General features: G+C 42.1%; 2 protein-coding genes across 3 annotated transcripts; both read left to right on the top strand.

The window, feature by feature from the left end:
- Window positions 1-1,572: 1,572 nt before the first annotated feature.
- LOC139369645 (CB1 cannabinoid receptor-interacting protein 1-like) lies at window positions 1,573-4,175 on the top strand. Its single transcript, XM_071108912.1, has 3 exons — window positions 1,573-2,165; window positions 2,773-2,917; window positions 3,240-4,175. The coding sequence occupies exons 1-3, from the start codon at window positions 1,789-1,791 to the stop codon at window positions 3,402-3,404; spliced, it is 687 nt and encodes a 228-aa protein (XP_070965013.1). The 5' UTR covers window positions 1,573-1,788; the 3' UTR covers window positions 3,405-4,175.
- A 556-nt stretch (window positions 4,176-4,731) lies between these two features.
- LOC139370520 (calcineurin subunit B type 1) lies at window positions 4,732-25,112 on the top strand. 2 transcript variants are annotated; one of them, XM_071110052.1, is made up of 6 exons: window positions 4,732-4,969; window positions 11,483-11,522; window positions 21,566-21,742; window positions 22,108-22,167; window positions 22,418-22,602; window positions 22,894-25,112. In XM_071110052.1, the coding sequence occupies exons 1-6, from the start codon at window positions 4,967-4,969 to the stop codon at window positions 22,939-22,941; spliced, it is 513 nt and encodes a 170-aa protein (XP_070966153.1). In that variant the 5' UTR covers window positions 4,732-4,966; the 3' UTR covers window positions 22,942-25,112. The 2 variants fall into 2 exon arrangements, with proteins under 2 accessions (XP_070966153.1, XP_070966151.1); XM_071110050.1 differs by lacking the exons at window positions 4,732-4,969; window positions 11,483-11,522 and adding an exon at window positions 21,247-21,386.
- The last annotated feature ends 760 nt before the right edge of the window (window positions 25,113-25,872 follow it).

Below are 25,872 nucleotides of genomic sequence, written 5' to 3'. Positions count from 1 at the left end.
CCCATCTACACACAATATCCCAAAATAAAAAATGTTTTTATAAATGTATTAGTATTTTTTTTATATGTTTTATTTGCATACAGAAATATCTAATTTACATAAATATTCACACCCCAATAAATATTATAATCACCTTTGGCAGCGATTACAGCTGTGAGTTTTACTGGGTAAGTCATAAGAGCTTTGCACACATGGATTGTACAATATTTGCATCTAATATTTTTTATTTATTCATCAAGCTCTGTCAAGTTGGTGGTTGATCATTTCTAGATAGCCAATTTCAAGTCTTGCCATAGACATAGATTTTAAAGGAGATTTAAGTCAAGACTGTAACTAGACCACTCAGGAACATTCAATGTCATCTTTGTAACACCAGGGTATATTTGTCTCCGAGTGTTTGTTGGAAAGCAGACTAAAGCAGGTTTTCCTTTATGATTTTGCCTGTGCTGGCTCTATTCAGTTTATTTTCATCCTAAAAAACTCCTTACTCTTTGCCGATGACAAGCCTACCCATAACATGATGCAGCCACCACCATTCTTGGAAATATGAAGAGTGGTACTCAGTGATGTGTTGTATTGGATTTGCCCCAAACATAACTCTTTGTATTCAGGACATAAAGTTAATTTCTCTGCCACATGTTTTGCAGTTTTACTTTAGTGCCTTATTGCAAACACAATGCATGTTTTGGAATATGTTTATTGTGTACAGGTTCCCTTTTCACTCTTTCATTTGCAGTGCATTTGAAAAGTATTCAGACCCCTTGACTTTTTCCACATTTTGTTACATTAGATTTGTACCTTGTCAGCTCAGGGGTTTGAACTTGCAACCTTCCGGTTACTAGTCCAACACTCTAACCACTAGGCTACCCTGCCATCCCCTGGTTGAATCTGTGTTTGAAATTCACTGCTTGACTGATGGACCTTACAGATAATAGAATGTATGGAGTACAGAGATGAGGTAGTTATAAAAAAAATCATGGTAAACAATATTATTGCACACAGTGAGTCCATGCAATGTATTTATTTTTACTCCTGAACTTATTTAGGCTTGCCATAACGGGGTTGAATACTTATTGGCTCAAAGACATTTCAGCTTTTCATTTCGAATGAATTTGTAAAAATGTGTGAAAACATCATTCCACTTTGACATTATGGGGTATTGTGTGTAGCCCAATGACGAAGCGTTGGACTAGTAACCGCAAGGTTGCAAGATCGAATCCCCGAGTTGACGAGGTAAAACATCTCTCGTTCTGCCCCTGAACAAGGCAGAGTTATTAACCCACTGTTCCTAGGCCGTTATTGAAAATAAGAATGTGTTAACTGACTTGCCTAGTTAAATAAAGGTTAAATAAAAATTACGGCTGTAACAAAACACTTTTTTTTTATTCAAGGGGTGTGAATACTTTTTGAAGGCATGGTAAGTGCCTTTGAGCGGAGTATGGGCGTAGGCGCCATGCGCACGGGTTTGAGTGAGTCAATAACTATAACGCTCAACATTATTAGTATATCAATAATGGTCCACCACCCAAATGACATCCAGCCAATTTGACACAACTGTGGGACGCATTGGAGTCACAACTGGCCAGCATCGCTGTAGAACGCTGTCGACGCCTTGTAGTCCATGACCAGACGAATTGAGGCTGTTCTGAGGGCAAAAGAGGGTGCAACTCAATATTAGGAAGGTGTTCCTAATGGTTTGTACACTCCGTGTATAATTACGTGCATTCAGATCAGATCTTTATTTGTAGGACTATATATGGCAGAAGGCTATGGATAATTGTAATCCGTATGGTGATTATCCTCAGTGAGGAACTGTGTGGGAGGGATGCAGCCATCATTGTTAGTGATTTTACCCTTTTCGCCAGCTGTACACGTCACAGCATCCTCTCTGGTGCGTTTGGAAATGCACCATCGCTGCATCATTCCGCTTTCTCTATAATTATTATAGGGGGCCCCGAGACCATAAAAGGCTACGTTTCAATCATGGTCGACGATGTTCCACCGATTATAAATATTGCCATCGCTCTAAAAATTCAACCGAATGATGGACCGGTGTTTTTCAAGGTGGATGGGACCAGATTCGGCCAGAGCAGGACAATAAAATTGCTTACAGGATCGAAGTATAAGGTTGAGGTGGTTATGAAGCCGGCCAATGCTGATGCCACGTAAGTACAAAACACTCTATATCAAGAAAACCACTGGAAATGTGCGTTAGTAATATTTAATTCGTTTACAATACACACATTAAATTCACCAGTCAGCCTTATTATAGCTTATTACATTGCGTCTGTGGATGCAGCATGATGCATGCGCTATATCCTGCCTTCCCTGAGTGTTTGATCAAATGTTGTTTTTCTGACATACAGGCCAATGTGTCTGCATGGTACTGTACCACCAAATGGGTTGACTGCAAAAGCATGTCTGCATACCCCCTATATCTTACAGGCTATTTTACAATGCATAGGCTACAGCCTGGATGCAATAGCACTGGCTACAGTAGCCACCTGGGGGCCTACGGATATTCTGCGTTAATAAATAATGTGTTGTCACAGTGTGTGAATGCATTTTTAATCAAACCAAGGAGGGTGATGACAGAAAGTGTCCTTTGCTTGTTGATTCACATCTCAACAATTCACTGCCGATAGGAAATAAAACTAGAATAACGTTAAAAATGGGTCTACCATTAGCCTATAATCAGGTAAACTACAGGCCCATTGGGTGGGGTTGGGAATGATGCCCACTAACTAAAGGGTCTGTTTCATATATTCCCAGCACCATGAACATCGGAGGTATCACCATCCCTCTAGAGCAGCAGTCCAAAGATGAGGAGTCAGTGGTGTACCATGGACAGTATGACACAGAGGGAGTGCCTCACACCAAGAGTGGGGACAGGCAACCTGTCCAAGTCAGCATAGAGGTAATCCAGTAGAATACGTCATCCTAATTGTTTAACTAAGCTGTAACTAACTGAATTATTGATAATTAACTGGTGTCTTCTGGCAATATAAATGTACATTTTCTCATATTTAGACCTAACTCAAAATAGTGATATTATCAGGACTAATAACTCATCAATTCTCTTATCAAAACTCTTTTCAGACATTTCAAAATGCATTTGTTGTAAGAAATGTGCTATAGACAGTAAATACAGTTTGATTGATTTAAAGTCATCTGCAACATCATCTGATTGAGGCCCCTTCAATGAATGTCTTTCTTTTCTCTGTGTGTTTTTGTGTCAGTTTGGAAAGGCGGGCCAATTCGAGACAATATGGCAGGTAAAGTACTATAACTACTACAAGCGAGACCAATGCCAGTTTGGGAACAAATTCACCAACATCGAGTATGAATGCAAGCCCAATGAGACGCGCAGCCTGATGTGGATTAACAAAGAGGTGTTCAATTGAGGAGCACCAATCAACTCCTCCTTCAAACAAGCAGAGGAGATGAGTTTCACACAATAACTATTTTACCATCAACTTAAGAGGAAAAGGCCTTACTGTAGGCATGCGTTTCAAGTCACTGAGCACCACAATTGTCTGTTTTAGAGAGAGGGAGGCAGTTATCTACCAGGCTGATCTCGGGGGTTGTTCGTAATTGGTTGTAATCAATAAACATAGTCAGGTTATTATCAGCAATATCATTGGGAATCACAGCTATACAACATCCGCTGTGTTGACTCTCAGCTCTGGCCACACGAGCTGAAGCTGTGGCCCTCCTGGACCAGGATTGAAGACAGTTGCGGGTGGAAATGTATCTAACCTGACTTATTACCTGTGAGGTGTGTGTGATGTGAGTTGTATGAATAAATTGACATTATATTTGTGTTATCCTATGTGTTAGTTCTAGTGTTTAAGCCTTTGAACATCTGTTTACTTCTGAACAGCACAATTGTGATTAGCCTATAAAGGGGTGAGACAGTTTTTTTGTTAAAACTTCTCTATTATTTTATGGAGATATTCGTATTCTATAGTCTATTAAGTACTCTTGTTATGTTGTGGGTCACTATCATTGTTTTGTCTCAGTTTTGTCTGTAAATGCATGGCTGAATAATCCTATGCCTAAAGGTTTTGTTCTTCAGATGCAGACTGATATCAGATTGCCTAAACGGTTCAGTTCTGTTATAAATGTAATTGAAAAGTGTGAAAGTAAATAAACACATACCAGTTACTAGCGTACTTGATTAACATAATTGTGCATTAATTGGAATAAGTAGTTTGTTGTTGCTGTTGTTTAAATTGATCCAAGTGTTTACGATCCATTTCTCATTTCAGAAGCCTGCTTATAGACTACAGTTGTGCCATTGCTTCCTTGTCCTCATTAGCAGTGTAAGCTCCCTTATTCACATGCCCACTTGCACATCCTATTCCAATCAGTTAGAATAATTAGGCCTCATCTTTTAAATCTAGTACAGTATGGCTATTCATGCCTGTGAAAGAGAGAGCTGCAATAGTCAATCTTACAACCGAACATCTTTATGGGCAAGTCCGTAGGTGAGGCATTCATATTCATTGGTCGATTTTTCCACATATTTAAACATTACTGTATAGGTCTACGTTTAGAAACTGGAGGAGGACATAGGCCTACGTCGAAAATCATTAAACTCATCGCTTAAAAGTTGTATTGATGGATAGGCTACAATTGTATATGAATGTCACAATACATGGTTGGCATACATACATTAAAAGAAAAAGACAGAGTACCCGGATGTGCTGTATAGTCGCACCTCCCCCTATTCGCCTTTCAACCTCGCTCGCTCTCTACACCAACACAACCTCCTCTGCGGTTCCACCGTAGCTACTGCAGTGAATCCGTCATCCGTAAAGAGAAAAGGCGAGAGCAAGTCAAGCTGGTCTATATTTATTACAACTAGAAATATTTCCCTGAAACATAGTCTTAATTGATTGTGCAACGTCGTCCTTTCAAATTGTTTCCCTTGCTCACCAGGTGAAGACACCCAACCGACAGAATGGTAAGGAAAACTATAGCTTGCTATTCTCGTGTTGAACCAAATGTGTACAAAATCTTACACCATACGCATGCATAGCTCTCAAGCCTATCCTACATCTCGCATGCACTACGTACTATTCTTCCGACCAAATGAGCTTGAAAGCGTTTTGTCGCGTTACATTTTTGCACGCACAATTTCATGTTTACAGATTTGACAATGTGGTCAACGTTGTGTTTTGGTGATTTATCGCATTCTGGTGTGTTCTGAAAAGCTATATTGAGACTTCTCAAATGTGTGACAAGTAGCTCAACCAACCACCTAGCCAGTTAGCTAAGCTATAGGCACATGAATAATGGCGCGAGCTCGAGGGGGAAACGTGAAACATCGTATCGTTTCTTCCGAACCCGCGAGCAGGCAACACTAACAATATCGATAGGCTGTCACGCCTTCCATTTGCGCATACATTAGATGCGCTTGTCACTTTGTATCGGCAATATTCCGCTTTATAACGCAGGTCCAACTAGGCTGGACGAGCACTAGTTACAACATAGACACAGCAAATGGGCACTTTTCCAGGTTGTCACTTAAGAGAGCTGCAACCGTATGTCAAGGTGGTCCCCAATCAATACAGCTAACTAACTCTAAATGTGTTAAAGAACAGGACCGTTATAGTTAGTAAGTCACTTTATAAATGTTAAACTACGTTTCCAGGAAGAAGCAATTGTTTCCCAAAGATCCACATTATCTTACATTTTCTATATATTACCTCTCGTTACAATATTTTAATTTTATTTTTACCAGTCCTGGTACAGGGATCTGAAGAAATGGCTTTAAAATTACATGCATGGCAGAAGACCAGATACAGTTTCAGTACTACCTCAGTCATATCAATTTGCATCGAGTTCCAATAAAAAATATTGAGATCTTGTAGTTCACTGACCTATTACCATTTCCTGTTCCTCCCAATTTCCAACAGTCATAGGCCTACATTAATTTGCACTTGCATAGCCCATGTATGGGGGGTTTGTAGGCCACTGATTGTTAAGCATGCATACCGGCCTTTTTGAAGCACCTGTGTTTAGCTCAGACCAAGTATGCATAGCGGTTTCAGGAGAAACACAAATGCATCAACCACAAATACCCTATAGGATCTGAATAATTGCTTCTAACAAATGTAAAGCAACATGTAAAGTGTTGGTCCCGTGTTTCATGAGCTGAAATAAAATACCCCCCAAATTGACCAAAAATCTTATTTCTCTCAAATGTTGTGCGCAAAATGTGTTTACATCCCTGTTAGTGAGCATTTCTACTTTGGGAAGATAATTCATCCACCTGACAGGTGTGGCATATCATGAAGCTGATTAAACAGCATAATCTTTACACAGGTGCACCTTGTGTTGGGGACAATAAAAGGCCACTCTAAAATGTTCAGTTTTGTCACACAGCACGATGCGGCAGATGTCTTAAGTTTTGTGGGAGCGTGCAATTGGCATGCTGACTGCGGGAATGGCCACCATAGCTGTTGCCAGATAATTTAATGTTCATTTCTCTACTATAAGCCACCTCCAACGTCGTTTTAGAGAAATTGACAGTACGTCCAACTGACCTCACAACCATCTGTAACCACGCCAGCCTAGGACCTCCATGTCCAGATTCTTCACCTGCGGGATCGTCTGAGACTGGCCACCGGACAGTTGATAAAACTGTGGGTTTGCACAACCGAAGAATCTCTGCACAAACTGTCAGAAACCGTCTCAGGGAAACTCATCTGCTTGCTCGTTGTCCTCACCAGGGTCTTGACCTGACTGCAGTTCGGTGTCGTAACCAACGTCAGTGGGCAAATGCTCAACTTCAAATGGCACTGGCACGCTGGAGAAGTGTGCTCTTCACGGATGAATCCCGGTTTCAACTGTACCGGGCAAATGGCAGACAGCGTGTATAGTGTTGTGTGGGTGAGCGGTTTGCTGATGTCAACGTTGTGAACAGAGTGCCCTATGTCAGCGGTGGGGGTTTGGACAGGCATAAGCTACGGACTACAAACACAATTGCATTTTATCGATTGCAATTTGAATGCACAGAGATATCGTGACGAGATCCTGAGGCCCATTGTCGTGCCATTCATCCGCCGCCATCACCTCATGTTTCATCATGATAATGCACAGCCCCATGTCGCAAGGATCTGTACACAAATCCTGGAAGCTGAAAAAATGTCCCAGTTTTTCCATGGCCTGCATACTCACCAGATATGTCACCCATTCAACATGTTTGGAATGCTCTGGATTGACACGTACGACAGTGTTCTAGTTCTCGCCAATATCCAGCAACTTGGCACAGCCATTAAAGAGGAGTGGGACGACATTCCACAGGCCACAATCAACATCCTGATCAACTCTATGTGAAGTAGATGTGTCACGCTCCATGAGGCAAATGACGGTCAAATCAGATACTGACTGGTTTTCAGTATCTGGAAACCACACCCCTACTTTTTTTATTTTTTATGGTATCTGTGACCAACAGATGCATATCTGTATTCCCAGTTATGTGAAATCCATAGATTAGTAACTAATGCATTTATTTCAATTGACTGATTTTGTTACTATGAACTGTCACTCAGTAAAATCGTTGAAATTGTTGCATATTTTTGTTCAGTGTACTGTATACTCATAGGCTGTCGCTGTAGGCAGCCAGGACTCGGGATGACGCTGATTTGGTTTTAATGGATTCTATTGGTAGATGGATTGTACACTCAAGCTATCTCTTTGAAACCACATTCCTATTGTAAGCAGGATCTCGGTGAAAAGTGCTGAAGTCAAGTGTATTAGGCTATCGCTGCAATATATTTTCATAAAATGAATGAAGTTCTTTGCGCTTGACAGATAATGCTGTCATGTTGCTCACAAGCAAAATGTGTAGCCTACTACCAGCCTTGGCATATACTCTAACAGTTTTTCAATACAATGCATATCAGGAGACTGGCTTGCCTTTTCTTAACCCTTAATACAGATGTTTTAGATAAAACAAAGGGGATGGTTTTGGAAGAAAATACTCCTCACTTTCCAAACCCAGTTGTAGTAATGTGAGTAGTAATGTGAGTACAAACTGGTAACAATGTTGAATAGGCCTAGACAATTTTTATTTAGAATGATTGTTGACATATGAGTTGCCCGAAGGGAAGGATGTTGAAAAGAAAGTAACAAGATCATTGTTCTTTTTATGTTTGTGGTACAAATTACACAGTTGAGTTAGGCCTAAATCCCACCCATCTGCCCTCCCACCATTTTGCAATGTTATAACTACAAAACTAGCTTTACTTCTACAACTCCCACCACACAGACATGACCTTACACCAAGTAAATGGTGTAATCCAAAACCCCTCAATCCAGTTTAATTTAATGCTCTGTGTGACCTGAAGTCAGAGGCACAGTACTATTGCAGCATCAACACTACTGTGCCAGTGATTTGAAAACACTGAGTATGGGCTTCTTGGAGTTGAGGTTAGACGATATAAAATTAAGAAAATGTGAAATTCCATGTTGCTATTCGCCAAACCAAAAGTAACGTACACCAGTCGTAGTGACCAGTCGTAGTGACCAGTCGTAGTGACTAGTCGTAGTGACCAGTCGTAGTGACTAGTCGTAGTGACTAGTCACGTGCACTGGACGTTCGAGCCTAATAAGAAAATCCTGGTCTTGAAACAAATTGAACGATGCTTTTCTTGATATTTCCTTTTATGACTTAAAAATGATGGGATATGGAGCCTATATGCATGCCATATTTTTGTTTGTATTGTATCCCAAGCTTAGCTAGATGGAAAGACTCATGGCCACGTCTTTCTGGTTGTCAATGATCAGTCTTGTTATGTCGGGCTTTGTGGTCGGCAGCAAGTCGAAACAGGTATCCTACTTTTTGCTGTTTTTGTATTCATCACAGAGAATACATTTCAGCTTGAAATCCTGATTCACATTTGCCAAAGAGTCATCATCAGAACATTCTGGTTGATGTGTGGATTTAGACAATGTAGCCTCGCTAGCCAGTATAACATTTGGCAGACACTTCTATCCAAAGCAACTTACTGTACATAGATTTTTTAGTATACAGTGCATTCGGACATTTTTCAGACTCCTTGGCTTTTTTCACATTTTGTTACATTAGAGCCTTGTTCTAAAATTGATTCAATTGTTTGTTTTTTCCTCATCAATCTACACACAACACCCCATAATGACAAAGCAAAAACAGGTTTGTAGAAATGTTTGCAAATGTATTAAATAAACTGATATCACATTTACATAAGTGTTCAGACCCTTTACTCAGTACTTTGTTGAAGCATCTTTGGCAGCGATTACAGCCTCGTCTTCTTAGGTATGATGCTACTAGCTTGGCACACCTGTATTTGGAGTTTCTCCCATTTCTTCTCTGCAGATCCTCTCAAGCTCTGTCAGGTTGGATGGGTAGCGTCGCTGCACAGCTATTTTCAGGTCTCTCCAGAGATGTTCGATCGGGTTCAAGTCCGGGATCTAGCCGGGTCACTCATTGACATTCAGAGACTTGTCCCGAAGCCACTTCTGCATTGTCTTGGCTGTGTGCTTAGGGTCGTTGTCCTATTGGAAGGTGAACCTTCGACCCAAGTCTGAGAACCTGCTCCAGAGCGCTCAGGACTTCAAGGATCTCTCTCTACATTACACCATTTATCTTTCCCTTGGTCCTGACTAGTCTCCCAGTCCCTGCTGCTGAAAAACATCCCTACAGCATGATGCTGCCATCACCACAGGGATCGTGGCAGGTTTCCTCCAGACGTGACGCTTGGCATTCAGGCCAAATAGTTCAATCATCAGACCAGGGAATCATGTTTCTCATGGTCCGCAAGTTCTTTAGGTGCTTTTGGCAAACTCCAAGCGGGCTGTCATGTGCCTTTTACTGAGGAGTCTGTCCACTCTACCATAAATGCCTGATTGGTGGAGTGCTGCAGAGATGGTTGTCCTTCTTTTTAAACTATGCCACTTTGTTTACATACCCTACATTACTCATCTCATATGTATACACTGTACTCTATACCATCTTGCCTATGCCGTTCTGTACCATCCCTCATTCATATATCTTTATGTACATATTTTTTATCCCTTTAGACTTGTGTGTATAAGGTAGTAGTTTTGGAATTGTTAGGTTAGATTACTCGTTGGTTATTACTGCATTGTCGGAAATAGAAGCACAAGCATTTCGCTACACACGCATTAACATCTGCTAACCATGTTTATGTGACAAATAAGTTTGATTTGATTTCTGGAAGGTTCTCCAATCTCCACAGAGGAACTCTAGAGCTCTGTCAGATTGACCATCAGGTTCTTGGTCGCCTCCCTGACCAAGTCCCTTTTCTCCCGATTGCTCAGTTTGACCGAGCAGCCAGCTCTGGGAAGGCTCTTGGTTGTTTCAAACTTCTTCCATTTAAGAATGATGGAGGCCAGAGTGTTTTTTTTTTACCTTCAATGCTGCGGACATGTTTTGGTACCCTTCCCCAGATCAGTGCCTCAACACAATCCTGTCTCTGAGCACTACGGACAATTCCTTCAACCTCATGGCTTGGTTTTCGCTCTGACATGCACTGTCAGTTGTGGGACCTTATATACGTAGACAGGTGTGAGTGGACATGATTTGGATAGAAACAATCAATTGAATTTACCATAAGTGGACTCCAAGTTGTAGAAACATCTAAAGGATGATCAATGGAAAGAGGATGCACCTGAGCTCAATTTCGAGTCTCATAGCAAAGGGTCTGAATACTTATGTAAATAAGGTACATTTGCAAATATGTCTAAACCTGTTTTTGCTTTGTCATTATGGGGTATTGTGTGTAGATTGAATTTCAGAATATTTTCCACAAAATGTGGAAAGGGTCAAGGGTTCTGAATACTTCCCCAATGCACTGTATATGTGACCCGAGCAGGAACTGAACCCATGACCCTTGCGTTGCTAATGCTTCTTACCAACTGAGCCACAGCAGTGCGCTAAGATATTCAGGAGATGATGCGCTAAAATGTTTTAACTTGGATTTAAATGGATAGTTATTTCGAGGCATTTAGTATAGTCCATGCCCCCTTTTGGCTAGATGTTCAGTCAAGGCCCAAGTCTTTATCTAATGAGGAAGTCAAAGCCTTCCTCTCAGCCTTTTTCAATTCCTTTCTGTCCTACAGAGATGCGGTAAGGCAAAGGCAATAGATTGCCCTAATTTTCAGCTCTGGCGGAATCCAGTTCATTCTGTTGTTCTCATGCATAATGGAGAATGCCACTTCTTAGGGATAAACCAAATGCCTAGAGTGGGCTGGACCGAGAACGGGTTTCAAATCTACCTGCCGTTTTAGGGGCCAGTCTGTTCATTTGTACCAGTCTGTTCATTTTGTTTCCCTATTAACGTACCAAGCTCACATCAACATATTAGCACGTCATCACTTTCATGTGTCAATGTTGAGATGGTAATATACAATCGTGTCTTTACATGAGATTGTCACCACTCAACAACAATTTTTCCTCTTTTCTTTCTAGGGAAACGAAGCAAGTTATCCTTTGGAGATGTGTACACACTGTAAGTTTTTGAGATTATCGCTGGCAACGATATCAGCTGTGGTCTGCCCTGTTTGTAATGTTCATAAATGACTGGAGTTTAATCTTCATTTCTGCATGTAAATACATAAAAATGAATGTAAATACATTGACCGTTAACAATTTTGATGTCAAAAAGTTTAGGCTATGGGATTGCATTGTCTCTGGGTTTGAAGAGTGACCGCCCAGTCAACTCAAAGGCCAGAATCTACCATAGGCGTTGCAGTTCACATAAGTCTGGGACACTGGTCCGGCTGGGGGAATCAATATGACAGCCAACATTGAGCAGACCAATATATACATCACCACCCGCTATACTGCATTCTTCAGGCCTCAGCCCTTCACCGTGTGACCCAGTCTCAGACGCTGCTGGGAGGCGTGAACACTTTGCTGCCACGGCTAAAAATGCCCCCCCCTCCCTCCCCTCATAAAGGTCAGTTTCAGGGCTGGTGGGAGAGCCTTATTTATTTTTAGTCTGAGTAATATTCCATTTTTAATTGGTTTGTCGCTCTGCTGCGCCATCCCTCCACCCTCATCAATCCACCCCCACCCCTCAAGAGAAAAGGGGGCTAATTAGAGTTTCAGGACTGAACTTTCAGGGTCTTTTTCAGGAACTCCCTCCTGTGGAGGATTGTGGCGTGCAGAGCCGGAGCTCGGACGTCAATGTTGGCCGGTGTCGAGTGTGTTCTGGGGGGGGGGACCGGCGCAGGGGGGCCACCTCTGCACCTTCCTAACGAGCTGTTACGCTAGGTGATTTACGACGGCACTTTTTACTTTACTTGCCTTGAAACCCAAAACAATATCCCTCTCTCTGTTTCTCCCTGCCCAGTCTTTTACAGAATGTCTTTGACTGGAAAAGCAAATGCCAAATGCTCGGTTTTCAGTCATTTTGAGAGACCTGACTGTAACGTAGAGTGCAAGTAGACAAACTTTCTGGAGTTGATTTAGGGGTCCCACTTCATAAAGACTTGCCACTTTAATGCTGGCCTCAGTTGGACATTTTCTCAAACAGCTTGGGCTTATGGACCAGCTGACACAACCTCCATCATCAAAACGCACCTGTGTTTACAGAGTCACGTCTGGGTTGCGCACCTGCAGGACAATCAAAAGCAAGAGACTTCGACAGGTGTCTCAAACCTCAGCCAGCCGATGGACTTCCCCACAGTGGGGTATTTTGGGGAGTCTCTTCCTCCCTCCTGGGAGCAGGGCGTGGGGCAGCTGTTCACCGTGTCAAGAAGGCGCACAGCCTTAAATCAGCTGTGCGCTCCGAACTGGCAGGGTCTGAACACTGGTAGCTCACCCAGATCCCTAGTCAGGGCGTTCATTAGTGGACCCCTAGAATGCTGGTCAGTTCAGTCTTTTATCCCGAATGGTGAAGGTTGGATATGGGGAAGCTTCTACTCTGAGGGTTAGGTGACTCCCTGTGCAAGGCTGAAGCTGTGGCTTAGCAGACAAAACTCCACTGGCCCTGCATAGTCGTTTTTTTTTGCTTCAAGAAAACAACACAGTGACTCCCTGCTTAACACCTTCAATTGAGATGCAGACTTCTGTTTTTCTGTAGTAGTACCCACTGTTCAACAACTGACCTGCTCAGGTCATTCAGCACCTCAATCAGACCTTTGAGGTAAATTGTATTGTATCAAAACGATTTGAGATGCATCGAGAGTAAAAAAGACTCGTCAGTGTTTATTCACCTCCCCTCCCGGAGAGCTTTGGTCATAAGGAGCACCAGTCAAGCATGGTGGTGCAGCATGGGTGTACACACACACACACACACACACACACACACACACACACACACAAATATGCATGCATATACACAGACGGCCACCCTTTTCTTTGGAGCAATTCATGATCTGTTCTTCATCAAACTGAGTGTCTGCATCTATATAGTAGACAGGTTGTATTTACTTGTTTTTTGTACACATATTCACACGGGCACATTCCAATCACAAAAACATGATGTATATAAAACTAGATAATAAACCATCTAAATTGAGGTTACAAATCAGCACATCAAGACTAACTTCTCATATATTGTAGAGCAGTGGTTCTCAAACTTTTTATAGTCCCGTACCCGTGCTTCAAACATTCAACCTCCAGCTGCACACCCCCACTAGCACCAGGGTCAGCTGTACCCCCACTAGCACCAGGGTCAGCTGTACCCCCTCTAGCACCAGGGTCAGCTGTACCCCCTCTAGCACCAGGGTCAGCTGTACCCCCTCTAGCACCAGGGTCAGCTGTACCCCCTCTAGCACCAGGGTCAGCTGTACCCCCTCTAGCACCAGGGTCAGCTGTACCCCCTCTAGCACCAGGGTCAGCTGTACCCCCTCTAGCACCAGGGTCAGCTGTACCCCTTCTAGCACCAGGGTCAGCTGTACCCCTTCTAGCACCAGGGTCAGCTGTACCCCTTCTAGCACCAGGGTCAGCTGTACCCCTTCTAGCACCAGGGTCAGCTGTACCCCCTCTAGCACCAGGGTCAGCTGTACCCCCACTAGCACCAGGGTCAGCTGTACCCCCTCTAGCACCAGGGTCAGCTGTACCCCCTCTAGCACCAGGGTCAGCTGTACCCCCTCTAGCACCAGGGTCAGCTGTACCCCCTCTAGCACCAGGGTCAGCTGTACCCCCACTAGCACCAGGGTCAGTACACTCTCAAAATAAAATTGCCATCATTGTAAGCCTGCCACACACACACTACATTTATATGTACACTACATTTATATGATACATTTATTAAACATAAGAATGAGTGTGAGTTTTTGTCACAACCCGTCTCGTGGGAAGTGACAAAGAGCTCTTATATGACCAGGGCACAAATAATAATAATACATTTGGCTCTTTATTTAGCCATCTTACATATAAAACCTTATTTGTTTTAATCAAAAATTGTGAATGAGAAGGGTGTGCTTGAAACGATGCACATAACTCTGGAATGTTGGGTTGTATTGGAGAGTCTGTCTTAAATAATTTTCCACACAGTCTGTGGCCTGTATTTAGTTTTCATGCTAGTGAGGGCTGAGAATCCACTCTCATAGAGGTACGTGGTTGCAAATGGCATCAGTGTCTTAACAGCTCGATTTGCCAATGCAGGATACTCTGAGCGCAACCCTATCCAGAAATCTGGCAGTGGCTTCTGATTTAAATGACATTTTCACAGAACCGCTTGTTGCAATTTTGATGAGGCTCTCTTGTTCAGATATCGGTAAGTGGACTGGAGGCAGGGCATGAAAGGGATAACAAATCCAGTTGTTTGTGTCGTCCGTTTCGGGAAAGTACCTGCGTAATTGCGCACCCAGCTCACTCATGTGCTTCACTGTATCACATTTGACATTGTCTGTAAGCTTGAGTTAATTTGCACACAAAAAAATCATACAATGATGGAAAGACCTCACAGCCTCAATTTTGTCCCGCACATTGAATATAGTTGCGGAGAGTCCCTGTAATCCTAGATTCAGATCATTCAGGTGAGAAAAAACATCCCTCAGGCCAGTCGTGTGAGAAACTCGTCATCATGCAAGCGGTCAGACAAGTGAAAATGATGGTCAGTAAAAACTAAGCTCATCTCTCAATTTAAAAAACGTGTCAATACTTTGCCCTTGATAACCAGTGCACTTCTGTATGCTGTAAAAACATTACTTGGTCGCTGCCCATATCATTGCATAGTGCAGAAAATACTAGAGTTCAGGGGCCTTGCTTTAACAAAGTTAACCATTTTCACTAGACTGTAGTGTACAAAACGTCTTGCTGCAGTGTACCCAGGTGGCGTCGGGAGCAACTGCTTGCACGCTCCACTCCACTAGGTCTCCATGTCATGGCTTTTGCGCCATCAGTACAGATACCAACACATCTTGGTCACAAAAGTCCATTTGATGTCACAAAGCTGTCCAGTGCTTTAAAAATATCCTCTCATGCTGTTCTGGTTCCCAGTGGTTTGCAGAAGAGGATGTCTTCCTTAATTGACCCCCCCATAAACGTAAGGGAGATATACCAGGAGCTGTGCCACGCCTGTTGTCTCATCCAGCTGTAACGCATAGAATTCACTGACTTGTATGCGAAGCAGTAATTGTTACAAAGCATCTTCTGCCGTGTCACTGGTGTGTCGTGAAACAGTGTTGTTTGATGAAGGCATTGTCTAGTTTTTTTTGGCCTTTTCCCCCAACATTGTCCCAGCCATATCTGCGGGAGCAGGAAGAATTAAGTCCTCCACAATAGTATGGGGCTTGCCTGTCCTAGCCACTCAGTTGCTCACCATATAACACGCTTCTAGCTCCTTCTTAATGGTATCTTTTATACATGTCTTACTACTCGAAAGTCGTCTTAATTCTCGCTCCAAAAAACTCCCGTGGCTTATTTTTCAAACTGGCATGTTTCGTTTCTAAATATCTACCCAAAAGTGACGGTTTCATCGAGTTGTGAGATAGTACTTTTGCACATATAACACACCGTGGCTGAGGAAAGGCACTACTCCCAATATAAATGAACCCCAAATCAATGTAGTTCTCATCATATTTGCCCCTCTTCGATGGTCCAACGTCCCTGTCTGTTGTTGGGTGTTTTCCTGGGTAAGGGGTCTGTAGCTCTTCGGCTGCATCAGATTCACAACTGTCAGTGTCCATGCTAGCTGGGCTAGCAACAAATGTAGAATTACTGATGCTAACATTGGATGTGCTCGTGGAAGCAGAACAACTTGTCGTCGACAGGTGCAGGTGTAGTACTGCTGGTAGTAGCAGTACTACCAGTAGAGCTGGTATGTGTCTCTATGGACGCGGGCCTTACTTATTTAACCATCAATAAACATCCATTTTCGAGCAAACGGAATGAGCTGCAGCTATGTTTGGCTACATAATGACCGTTAGTGGAATTCCCGTGAGAGAGTAACGGTTAATGTGATTGGATGTTAATTATTTGACTAGGCTACCTGTATTTGACACTGTGTTGTTATTTCGCTGAACACTAGATGTTTCACTGCCAAAAATACATTTTAACCGAGGCTACTCTGGCAAGAAAAAAAATCTCACCCAAATGTTTAGCCCCGTTGGAAAATCTAAATGGACTGTTTGTTTGAAAATGTGAATCACATTTTTATTTGGCGTACCCCCAACGGCATTGCACGTACCTCCGTTTGGGAATAGCCATTGTAGAGAGAGGGCTGAGAGTATTTATTTGGCTGTTTGGGAGAGCTGCAGTGCTTTGATGCGCCCCAGTGGGTGCTGCTTTTTCAGTAAGATCAGCGGCGTGACTGGCCCACATGTAGGAGGGGTTGTGTTTCTGCGGCAGCGAATTAAGAGAGATGGCAGCCCATTGAAATGGCACTCATCGTAGCCCCTTCACATAAATGGCAACGTAGTCACCACTACTGGCTCATTATCTGCCTCTTTTCAGACGCGTGTTTGGTTCATAGGTGTGACGTTGACTAGCTCGTTGGCTAGCTTGCATAGCCGTTATATCTCTCTAAGGGGGGACATTATTTGTTTACAGGTCTCTAGAGCAAGCCGGTTTCTAGAATTACTATTTAGACTCTTATGGGGCCAAATCTTGACACCTGCCTGAATGCTAGTAACACTAACATAACAAATTATTGATAAACCCATTTGTAGAGGTAACCCTGTTCCTAAAATATCATAACCTGGCCTTGATTCATGAGGACTCGAAGACGCACACTCAAGCGCACACTTGACTGCACTGGCTTCCGCATTCGCTTCCTTGCTGTTGTGTAGGTGTGGTCATTGGTTGTGAGGGAGATGAGGCCCAGTGAGCCGAATTATGAAACCTATGTGAATGTAGCACATCGTCTCCTTCTGCAGCTCAGTTTGTGTTGAAAGCCTCTCCAGCTGTCTGTCTGACTGCAGCCCTCAAAGTACCCTCCCCCTTCTGTATGTTGGCTAGCTGGGTTTCCTTGTTGCTAGGGGTTTCCCGAGGGGAGGGCAGCACCAGCCGTTTAGCTGTGTGTGTGGAGTGAGGGGTGTTTCTTCTCTCTGCTATAAATACTTTTTTCCCTCTTATCTATTTGAGCTACACTCGTGGATTGTATACACGGACAGAATGGTACCCGGCGCTGTCTGGTATATGCTGTTGTGCCCGTGTAATTGAATTCATGCAGTGCTGTTGGGGCCTGTACCTCTGCAGCTGCATTTTTTGTGTACCCGCTAAAGAGGTTATGTCAGGGGAGGGGCTATTGAGGTATTTAAAATCTTTTCTCAGTTCGTCTAGCAACTTGAATACAAGAGTTAGTCCATCATTAACACTGAAATGATTTAAGTTATAAGTCAAATCAGTTTAACTAAAAATGGGCTGGCTATATCCAAATTATTTTCAATGGCATCCTTCTTTGTCTCCATGTTGGACTACTACAGAAGGGATTTTGGGGGCTGGAAAAGAGTGCATAAGGATCACTTTCTGGCTTATATTGATTTGTCTTCAATTAATTTTCCATATAGTGAATAAGGTTCTTGGTGTAGAGATATGAAATTACCAATGCTTAAGCACCTGTTGCCTGGTAGTCTCACATAGCCATCCAAAACGCCTAGAATGGGCTGCTTAATTAAGCGGCTACATTTTGATTGGATGTTAGATTTCAAGAACCCTCCCCCATATGCCTGTAGAAAGGCGCTGCGTGTTTTATGTTTTCCAATTTGGTAGGACACATTTTGCAGAGAGTTGTTCCGTATGCAAGTTTGCAACATTGCATAAAATGGAAGAAACCCTAGAGAAAAAAACGGAATTATGTTTTGCCAGAAGTGTGCTCTATACACACAATCGAGCCGATGAAGCCATTACAACTTCTCTGCATGAACAATCTACAAAAAAAAGGAGAATTTATAAGTGGGCATCTTTTTTTGAGCTCCGCCCAAGCAAGGCATTTGATTGGTTTGACAAGTGAGACGTCACTGTTTCCAACAATTTGTTTGCTGCTTTCTACCATTTGACTTCACCAGGCTTTCCGTCTAGGGAAGCCTAGTACTCCACGAAGCTATTTGCCCGAAAACAAGTGTGGTATAAATTGGACAGGTTCTAGCGTTTGTAAAAGAAAAATGCTTATGTATCCATCTAGCTGGAAGCAAGCATGAATATTAACCAAGAACCAAGCAAAATTGACAATAGTTTTAAAATAGATGTTCTACTTCTCTTTAGCCGGAGTTGAATTGAAGCATTTTGTTTGAATCTGTGTCATTTTAGAATTAATGCTGACCTTGAAATCAGCATTTGAAACTGAAGCACCCCCTGGCACTGAGGAATCTCCTATGTCTTTATTGAGCAATGCCCTGCCCACGTCGTAAGGTGCTGCTAACATTGTTGTCTCACCCTACAACAGGAATTCGGGGTGACTGGGAAATATCTAATGGCCGCAAACTAAGCTGTCTATGTCATAAAAGCCAGTTCATTCATAAAGGCCGGCCACTTAGCCATGCTATGCTCAAGGGAAATCTCATATATAAATGTAGAAGGGCATCAGTTTTCAGTGTAGTGCTGTATTGGCAGCGCACACACAGCCACCATAGTATTACTGGAGTTCTTGTGACACCCCACTCACTTGTTGTGGTACATCTAGTGGTGGGTCTCGGTTATGGCAGCAGTTTGTTCCTACTTGTTAAGGCTGTCATCATGGTACAACGCTGCTGACTAAGACACAACTGGCATGTTGAGGTGCCCAGAGGAGCGGCTCAGCAAACCCAACCCGTATCGGATCAGAGAGAAACTTGAGATTGTCTAACTGTCAAATAAAGCTGACCTAAAAGACTGTGTCTGTAGATATGAATTGTGCCACTAAGACTGATAGAAATAGCTTGCTATTTACAATGAGACTCAGCAGGTGATTTAATACTAGTGCGAGGCTGATCATGTTTACAAACTACTGGAACATTTATCATATACACTACCGTTCAAAAGTTTGGGGTCACTTAGAAATGTCCTTGTTTTCCATGAAAACATACATTAAATGAGTTGCAAAATGAATAGGAAATATAGTCAGGATGTTGACAAGGTTATAAATAATGATTTTTTTAATTGAAATAATAAGTGTCCTTCAAACTTTGCTTTCTTCAAAGAATCTTCCATTTGCAGCAATTATGGTCTTGCAGACCTTTGGCACTCTAGTTGTCAATTTGTTGAGGATATCTGAAGAGATTTCACCCCATGCTTCCTGAAGCACCTCCCACAAGTTGGATTGGCTTGATGGGCACTTCCTATGTACCATACGGTCAAGCTGCTCCCACAAGAGCTCAATAGGGTTGAGATCCGGTGACTGGCCACTCCATTATAGACAGCATACCAGCAGACTGCTTCTTCCCTAAATAGTTTGTGCATAGTTTGGAGCTGTGCTTTGGGTCATTGTCCTGTTGTAGGAGGAAATTGGCTCCAATTAAGCGCCGTCCACAGTGTATAGCATTGCAAAATGGAGTGATAGTCTTCCTACTTCAAGATCCCTTCTACCCTGTACAAATCTCCCACTTTACCATCACCAAAGCACCCCCAGACCATCACATTGCTTCCACCATGCTTGACAGATGGCGCCAAGCCTCTTTTCATTTTTTAGGATCAGAATACCTCAAAATTAGATCTGTCTGTCCATAACACTTTTTCCCCAATATTCCTTTGTCCAGTGTCTGTTCTTTTGCCCATCTTAATATTTTATTTGTATTGGCCAGTCTGAGATATGCCTTTTTCTTTGCAACTCTGCCTGGAAGTCCAGCATCCCGGAGTCGCCTCTTCACTGTTGACATTGAGACAGGTGTTTTGCTGGTACTATTTAATGAAGCTGCCAGTTAAGGACTTGTGAGTTGTGTGTTTCTCAGACTAGACACTCTAATGTACTTGTCCTCTTGCTCAGTTGTGCACCGGGGCCTCCCACTCCTCTTTCTATTCTGGTTAGAGCCAGTTTGCGCTGTTCTGTGAGTAGTACACCGTAGGGAGTAGTACACCGCGTTGTACGAGATCTTCAGTTTCTTGGCAATTTCTCGCATGGAATAGCCTTCATTTCACAGAAAAATAATAGACTGACGTTTTTGAAGAAAGTGCTTTGTTCCTGGCCATTTGAGCCTTTAATCGAACCCACAAATGCTGATACTTAACTAGTTTAAAGAAGGCCAGTTGTATTGCTTCTTTAATCAGTACAACAGTTTTCAGCTGTGCTAACATAATTGCAAAAGGGTTTTCTAATGATCAATTAGCCTTTTAAAATGATCAACTTGGATTAGCTAACACAACGTGCCATTGGGACATAGGAGTGAGGATTGCTGATAATGGGCCTCTGTACGCCTGTGTAGATATTTCATTAAAAATCATCCATTTCCAGCTACAATAATCATTTACAACATTAACAATGTCTACACTGTTTTTCTGATAAATGTTATGTTTATAGACAAAAAATGTGCTTTTCTTTCAAAAACAAGGACATTTCTAAGTGACCCCGAACTATTGAAACGGTAGTGTATATAGAATTAAACATGAAAAAATGATATGGTGTTTAAACGCTAAACAGAGAACAGGATCAAGCATTGTGCACAGAGCAGCACCGGGGGAAAGGTTAATTCTGTGAAGTCCCGCCCTCATTACAGCTCACACTTAAGTCCACCTCATGCTGTTGTGTCCACGTTACGATTAATGGATATCAGTCCAGTGATTAGTGTGTTAACGAGGTGTCACATGACACAATGAAAGAGCTTAGAGTGGGGATCCGAGAGGTATGCTGCTACTGTAGCTCAAGGTTGGCCACCAGTATCAAACTACACTAGGTGGGCGGTAGCTTGGGACGGCTATGCTATGGCCAGCACTCGAAAGAAATCGGGTAAGAATCAACCGGGGACAGGTGAATCGATTCTAAAGGCAGCAAAGGACCATAACAGCAGCTGTAAGTGGCCGAGTCAGCCCGTTGAGTTCTTTTCCCCATGTGCTGAAAGTGTTCTTCCGAAACCCAGTGGTGGTAGCTACCCTAGAAAATTGAGTCTGCTGTGGAAGTTTTGTTCCCTTATATGTGAATAGGACTGTTTTTTAATTCTGCCCTTCTTGCTCTCTCCTTTTCTATTTCAGTTGATGCTGATGAGATTAAGAGGCTAGGAAAGAGATTTAAGAAACTCGACCTAGATAACTCTGGCTCCTTGAGCGTGGAAGAGTTTATGTCCTTACCGGAACTCCAACAGAATCCCCTTGTACAGCGAGTAATCGATATATTTGACACAGATGGCAATGGGGAAGTCGACTTCAAAGGTAAGACTGATATGGGGTTATTCACCTTTTTAAATTACAACTTCAAAAGAGCTTTTGTTGTCTGGTGTCTTTGTGTAGGCTATCCTTGTGGATAACGGTAGGTGCTGTTTCACCTTGAAATTAAATCATCAACCAAATGCTTAAATGTATGTTTTTTTCTAGTAAGTGTTAGCCTGCAATATGATTTTATGCTGACCTACTTAAATCAGAAGTTGTGAAAGAGTTTGTCGTGCATTTTCCTCAAACACCCTCTAGCTCTTATACAACTGAGTGAATGGAATAATGACCCGCTGTGTATTCATGTCCTTGTTACGGTCCTTTTTAATTGTTGGTTGACTCAAAATGGCTTCACATGGTTTTGACAGAATTCATTGAGGGCGTCTCCCAGTTCAGTGTCAAAGGTGATAAAGAGATGAAATTGCGCTGTAAGTATAATGCCAACAAATCTCAACTGCTTTCATTGTGAAGTTTCCTCCATTTAAAAAAAATGATTACCCACCTTTGATACACCAATGCAGAGCTCATAAAGCAAATGTTTGTGATTTGATTGCCTGTATGAACATGTATCCACCTTTTCTCAGAAGTTCTTCCTTCAAAAACCTTTGAAATGTGCATATTTTGAAAACCTTTTCAAATAGGTCTGACCCAATCTTCCATCTTTCCCTTGTCGTATAGTTGCCTTCAGGATCTACGACATGGACAAGGACGGCTACATATCCAACGGCGAACTCTTCCAGGTCCTCAAGATGATGGTGGGGAACAACTTAAAGGACACCCAGCTCCAGCAGATTGTTGACAAAACCATCATCAACGCAGACAAAGACGGCGACGGGAGAATATCTTTCGAGGAGTTTTGTGCGGTGAGTCGAAGAAACAAAGTTTTACTCCTGTGGTAGGGTTGCGAATTTCCTGAAACTTTCCATAAAAATGTTCACAAGTTTTTGAGAAATCCCATTTGGAGGATTTCTGGAACCAGTAGGGGGATTAATCAGGGAGGGAATCCTCCAACAAGTATTTCTGCAACAACAACAAAAAACTTTTTCTTCTGAAATGTTGCAATCATATTCCCATGATCGCAGTATATCACTTCTGTTCAAATTCAAAGGTGTCTGTGGCGTCTGACAGTTTCTTGCCCCTCTGTCTTCCATTAGGTGGTGGGAGGATTAGACATACACAAAAAGATGGTTGTGGACGTGTGACTGACCTCACGGGCCCCCTCAAAACACCTTTTCGCTTTCTTCTCCATTTCTGAGGATCTGCTCAAGGTGTCATTCAGCAACGCTCTCTGTGTATTTTCCTCTGTGAAGCCACCTTTTTTTTCCCCAACCCGAGCCTTCTGAAGCCAACCATTTGTAAGTGTTATTGAACATGAGTTCTCTCAATAACCCGGTGTAGCACTTTAAAAGCCTGAAGGACAGATTTTTATCGTTGAGTGAGTGTTTCAGTTTGGTGGAGGAAGGTTAGTGTGTTTCTTTTTCTTTCATTTTGAGGCAGTTGGGATTTTGTCATATTTATTTTGGTCTTGGCTTTTTGGGGGGGATGCGTGTAGTTAACTGTGATGTACTTGATTTCAACACAACACAAAAATAGAGCATGAAGTGCCAATCAGAACATATTATAAACCGGTTGAATATAATGGTATATATCGTCTATCGAAATTCGGTAGAATTGCTTATTTCAATGTGCCCAATGCACGATTCAAACAATCCGATTTACATTTTCAAGGCTAATGCTTTTCCTTCTACTTTCACTCAATATTTTGAACAGCTAGATTTAAGACAGCTTTTTTAATAAGGGGGGGGGATTGTGCACTATACATGTTTATATTGTCAGGGACATCGATCATCTTGCTTTTGAAGATGCAGTGGGTTAGAGGAAATAATATTTACATTTATGCACATACAAGCTTACGGTCTACTTCAAGGACAAGTCTTTTTTGAGTCACTGGTTGGTTATGCGAATAATAATCACCTTAGTCTCTTATTCCAACAAAAAGCACGTCTTCATTCTGGATGGTATGACATCACAGGCCGTTAGAATAATGTGTTTTGTATTTATTGCTTTAACGTTGGCCATGTTAAGTTACAGATGTGGATTGGTTACAGACTGTCATATAGAAGTAGAGATGAGTGCTTTTGGTTTAAATGTTTGTGATATGGTAAATGTTTCATTTAACTACAGGCAGAGCTGAGGTAACTTACAGTAAGTAGGCTATAGTTGGGACATTGAGGGATGTTAAGTTGGTTAGGCTTATGAGAGGCGTTGATTTCAACGTACACATTTTGCCTTCTCGACAATGTCATTTGCTTATTTCATGAACATCTTTAATTCGGTTTCTCAAACATTGTATGGACTCTTGCTGTGAGTTTTCGTAATAGTGCAAGGTCACAGGTGTGCTGTCCCTCTTCCTCCCTACCTCTGACCATTCTTTTGTTTTGTTTTCTTGAGTTTTGTTGAAGATGCAACCAACAAGGGCATTTTATTACAAAGCTACCAATGTTTTTTTTTTACACAGAGATAAGGGACACGACAGAACAGGTTTTTATTTGTATCTATACATTTTATGAAATTAAACGTATTTCAGTTTGAGGCTCTGCTTTTTTTGCTCAACTGAATGCACCAACGGGCGGGTGATCAAGTGCGTGATCCTGTGCCGCACGCGCCCGCCAACCTCGTGCCGCTGTTTTCTTCGACGGCGTGCCGCACGACGATGGTTCTTATCAGATCCTAAAAGGCCCCGAAGTCTTGTGATGTGCTCGCATGACACGGAGGGCTCTCTCTCTTGTTCATGTAGATCCATTTTTTTGAAAAGCTCTGTTTACATATGAATCTTAATGTTAATATATTATAACATGAATGAAAATGACATATATATGGATGTTGCCAAAAAAAAAAGATTGGTAAATGTTGAATTAATATGGAAATGACTAAAAGTAACTCCACTACATGTACCTGTTATTCTAAACAACTGTAATCTTTTGGATATTTCTGTCACTTCTATTCCAGCAAAGCTTCACTTATGCCCCAGAGTAGACTACCAGCTCCGTTTCAGGTGGAAACCATTCAAGATGTTAGGTTTTTTTTTTCCTGTAATTTGTAGTTTTTTTTTTTTACAGATATTTGTTATACAAACGGTAGTATTAGTGCTCCCTCCTTTGTTTATTTTTAGGTTTGTGCTAAATATGTCCACTATTGGATGAAAGGGATCTCTGTGTGTGTGTGTTTTATTATGGGATGGTATAGGGTGGAGGCAAAAACAGTTTCAGTCTTAGGTTTTACTTTTCTTCTTATCCATCTCTGCATGCTGCATCTGCTGTGGGAACCATTGAAACTTCATATATGAAGAAGAGAAATAAAAGATTTGAAAGTTGTTAGAGGCTGTGAATTGTGTGACAATACATGTACTGTGTGCATTATGACCGTTGCAAGATGGGGCTTCGGTTAGAACGTATGCAGTTGCAGTCCTATGAAAGTAGGAGGGGAAATGTGTTTTATTGATGATTAGTATCCCCAAATGTACAGCACTGTTTTTCATAATAGGACAACCTAATTCTATTGTACTGAAAAATGCACTCAACCAAGCAGGAGCAGAATCCACAGATGGTCATGGGTGTTATTGTTATACTCTAAAATGACCACTAGATGGCAGCATAAGACCTAAAACGTTGCTATTGAGTGTGGGTGAATCTCAAAAATAGTTTCCTTGTGTCCTCTCTCCTCGTCTCCTCACAATGGTTCCTTCTCTCGTGCCTTGTTTTTAGGTGGCGAAAAGACGTGTCTTCAGTGTAGTGTTTATTATTAGTTACTGAACGGCTATCACGAGCTTGCCCCGCACTTAATATCTTGACACAAGATCCGAAATTCCTTAATTAGACTTACTAATGAAAGATTAAAGCGGCATCATCTTGAGTGCTGCATCTTCCATTCACATTGTCTTATGTTGCATGCAAGTACTGCACCCTACTGTTTGGTATATAAAAAAAAAATGAGAAAAATGTCTCGGAAGCTGGGTTTGATTTCAGGCCACTGGAAAACCATCAATTTGTAATAAGATACCCTTTATTTTACACAACAAAAAATTCCCATGGATGTGTGCATTCACACACATTTCACCAGTGAAATAGATTCCC

The sequence above is a fragment of the Oncorhynchus clarkii genome, chromosome 17, assembly GCF_045791955.1.
Source record: "Oncorhynchus clarkii lewisi isolate Uvic-CL-2024 chromosome 17, UVic_Ocla_1.0, whole genome shotgun sequence".
NCBI classification, from domain to species: Eukaryota; Metazoa; Chordata; class Actinopteri; order Salmoniformes; family Salmonidae; genus Oncorhynchus; species Oncorhynchus clarkii.
The sequence above is the reverse complement of the archived record's forward strand: the minus strand, read 5'-3'. Positions and strand labels throughout refer to the sequence as shown.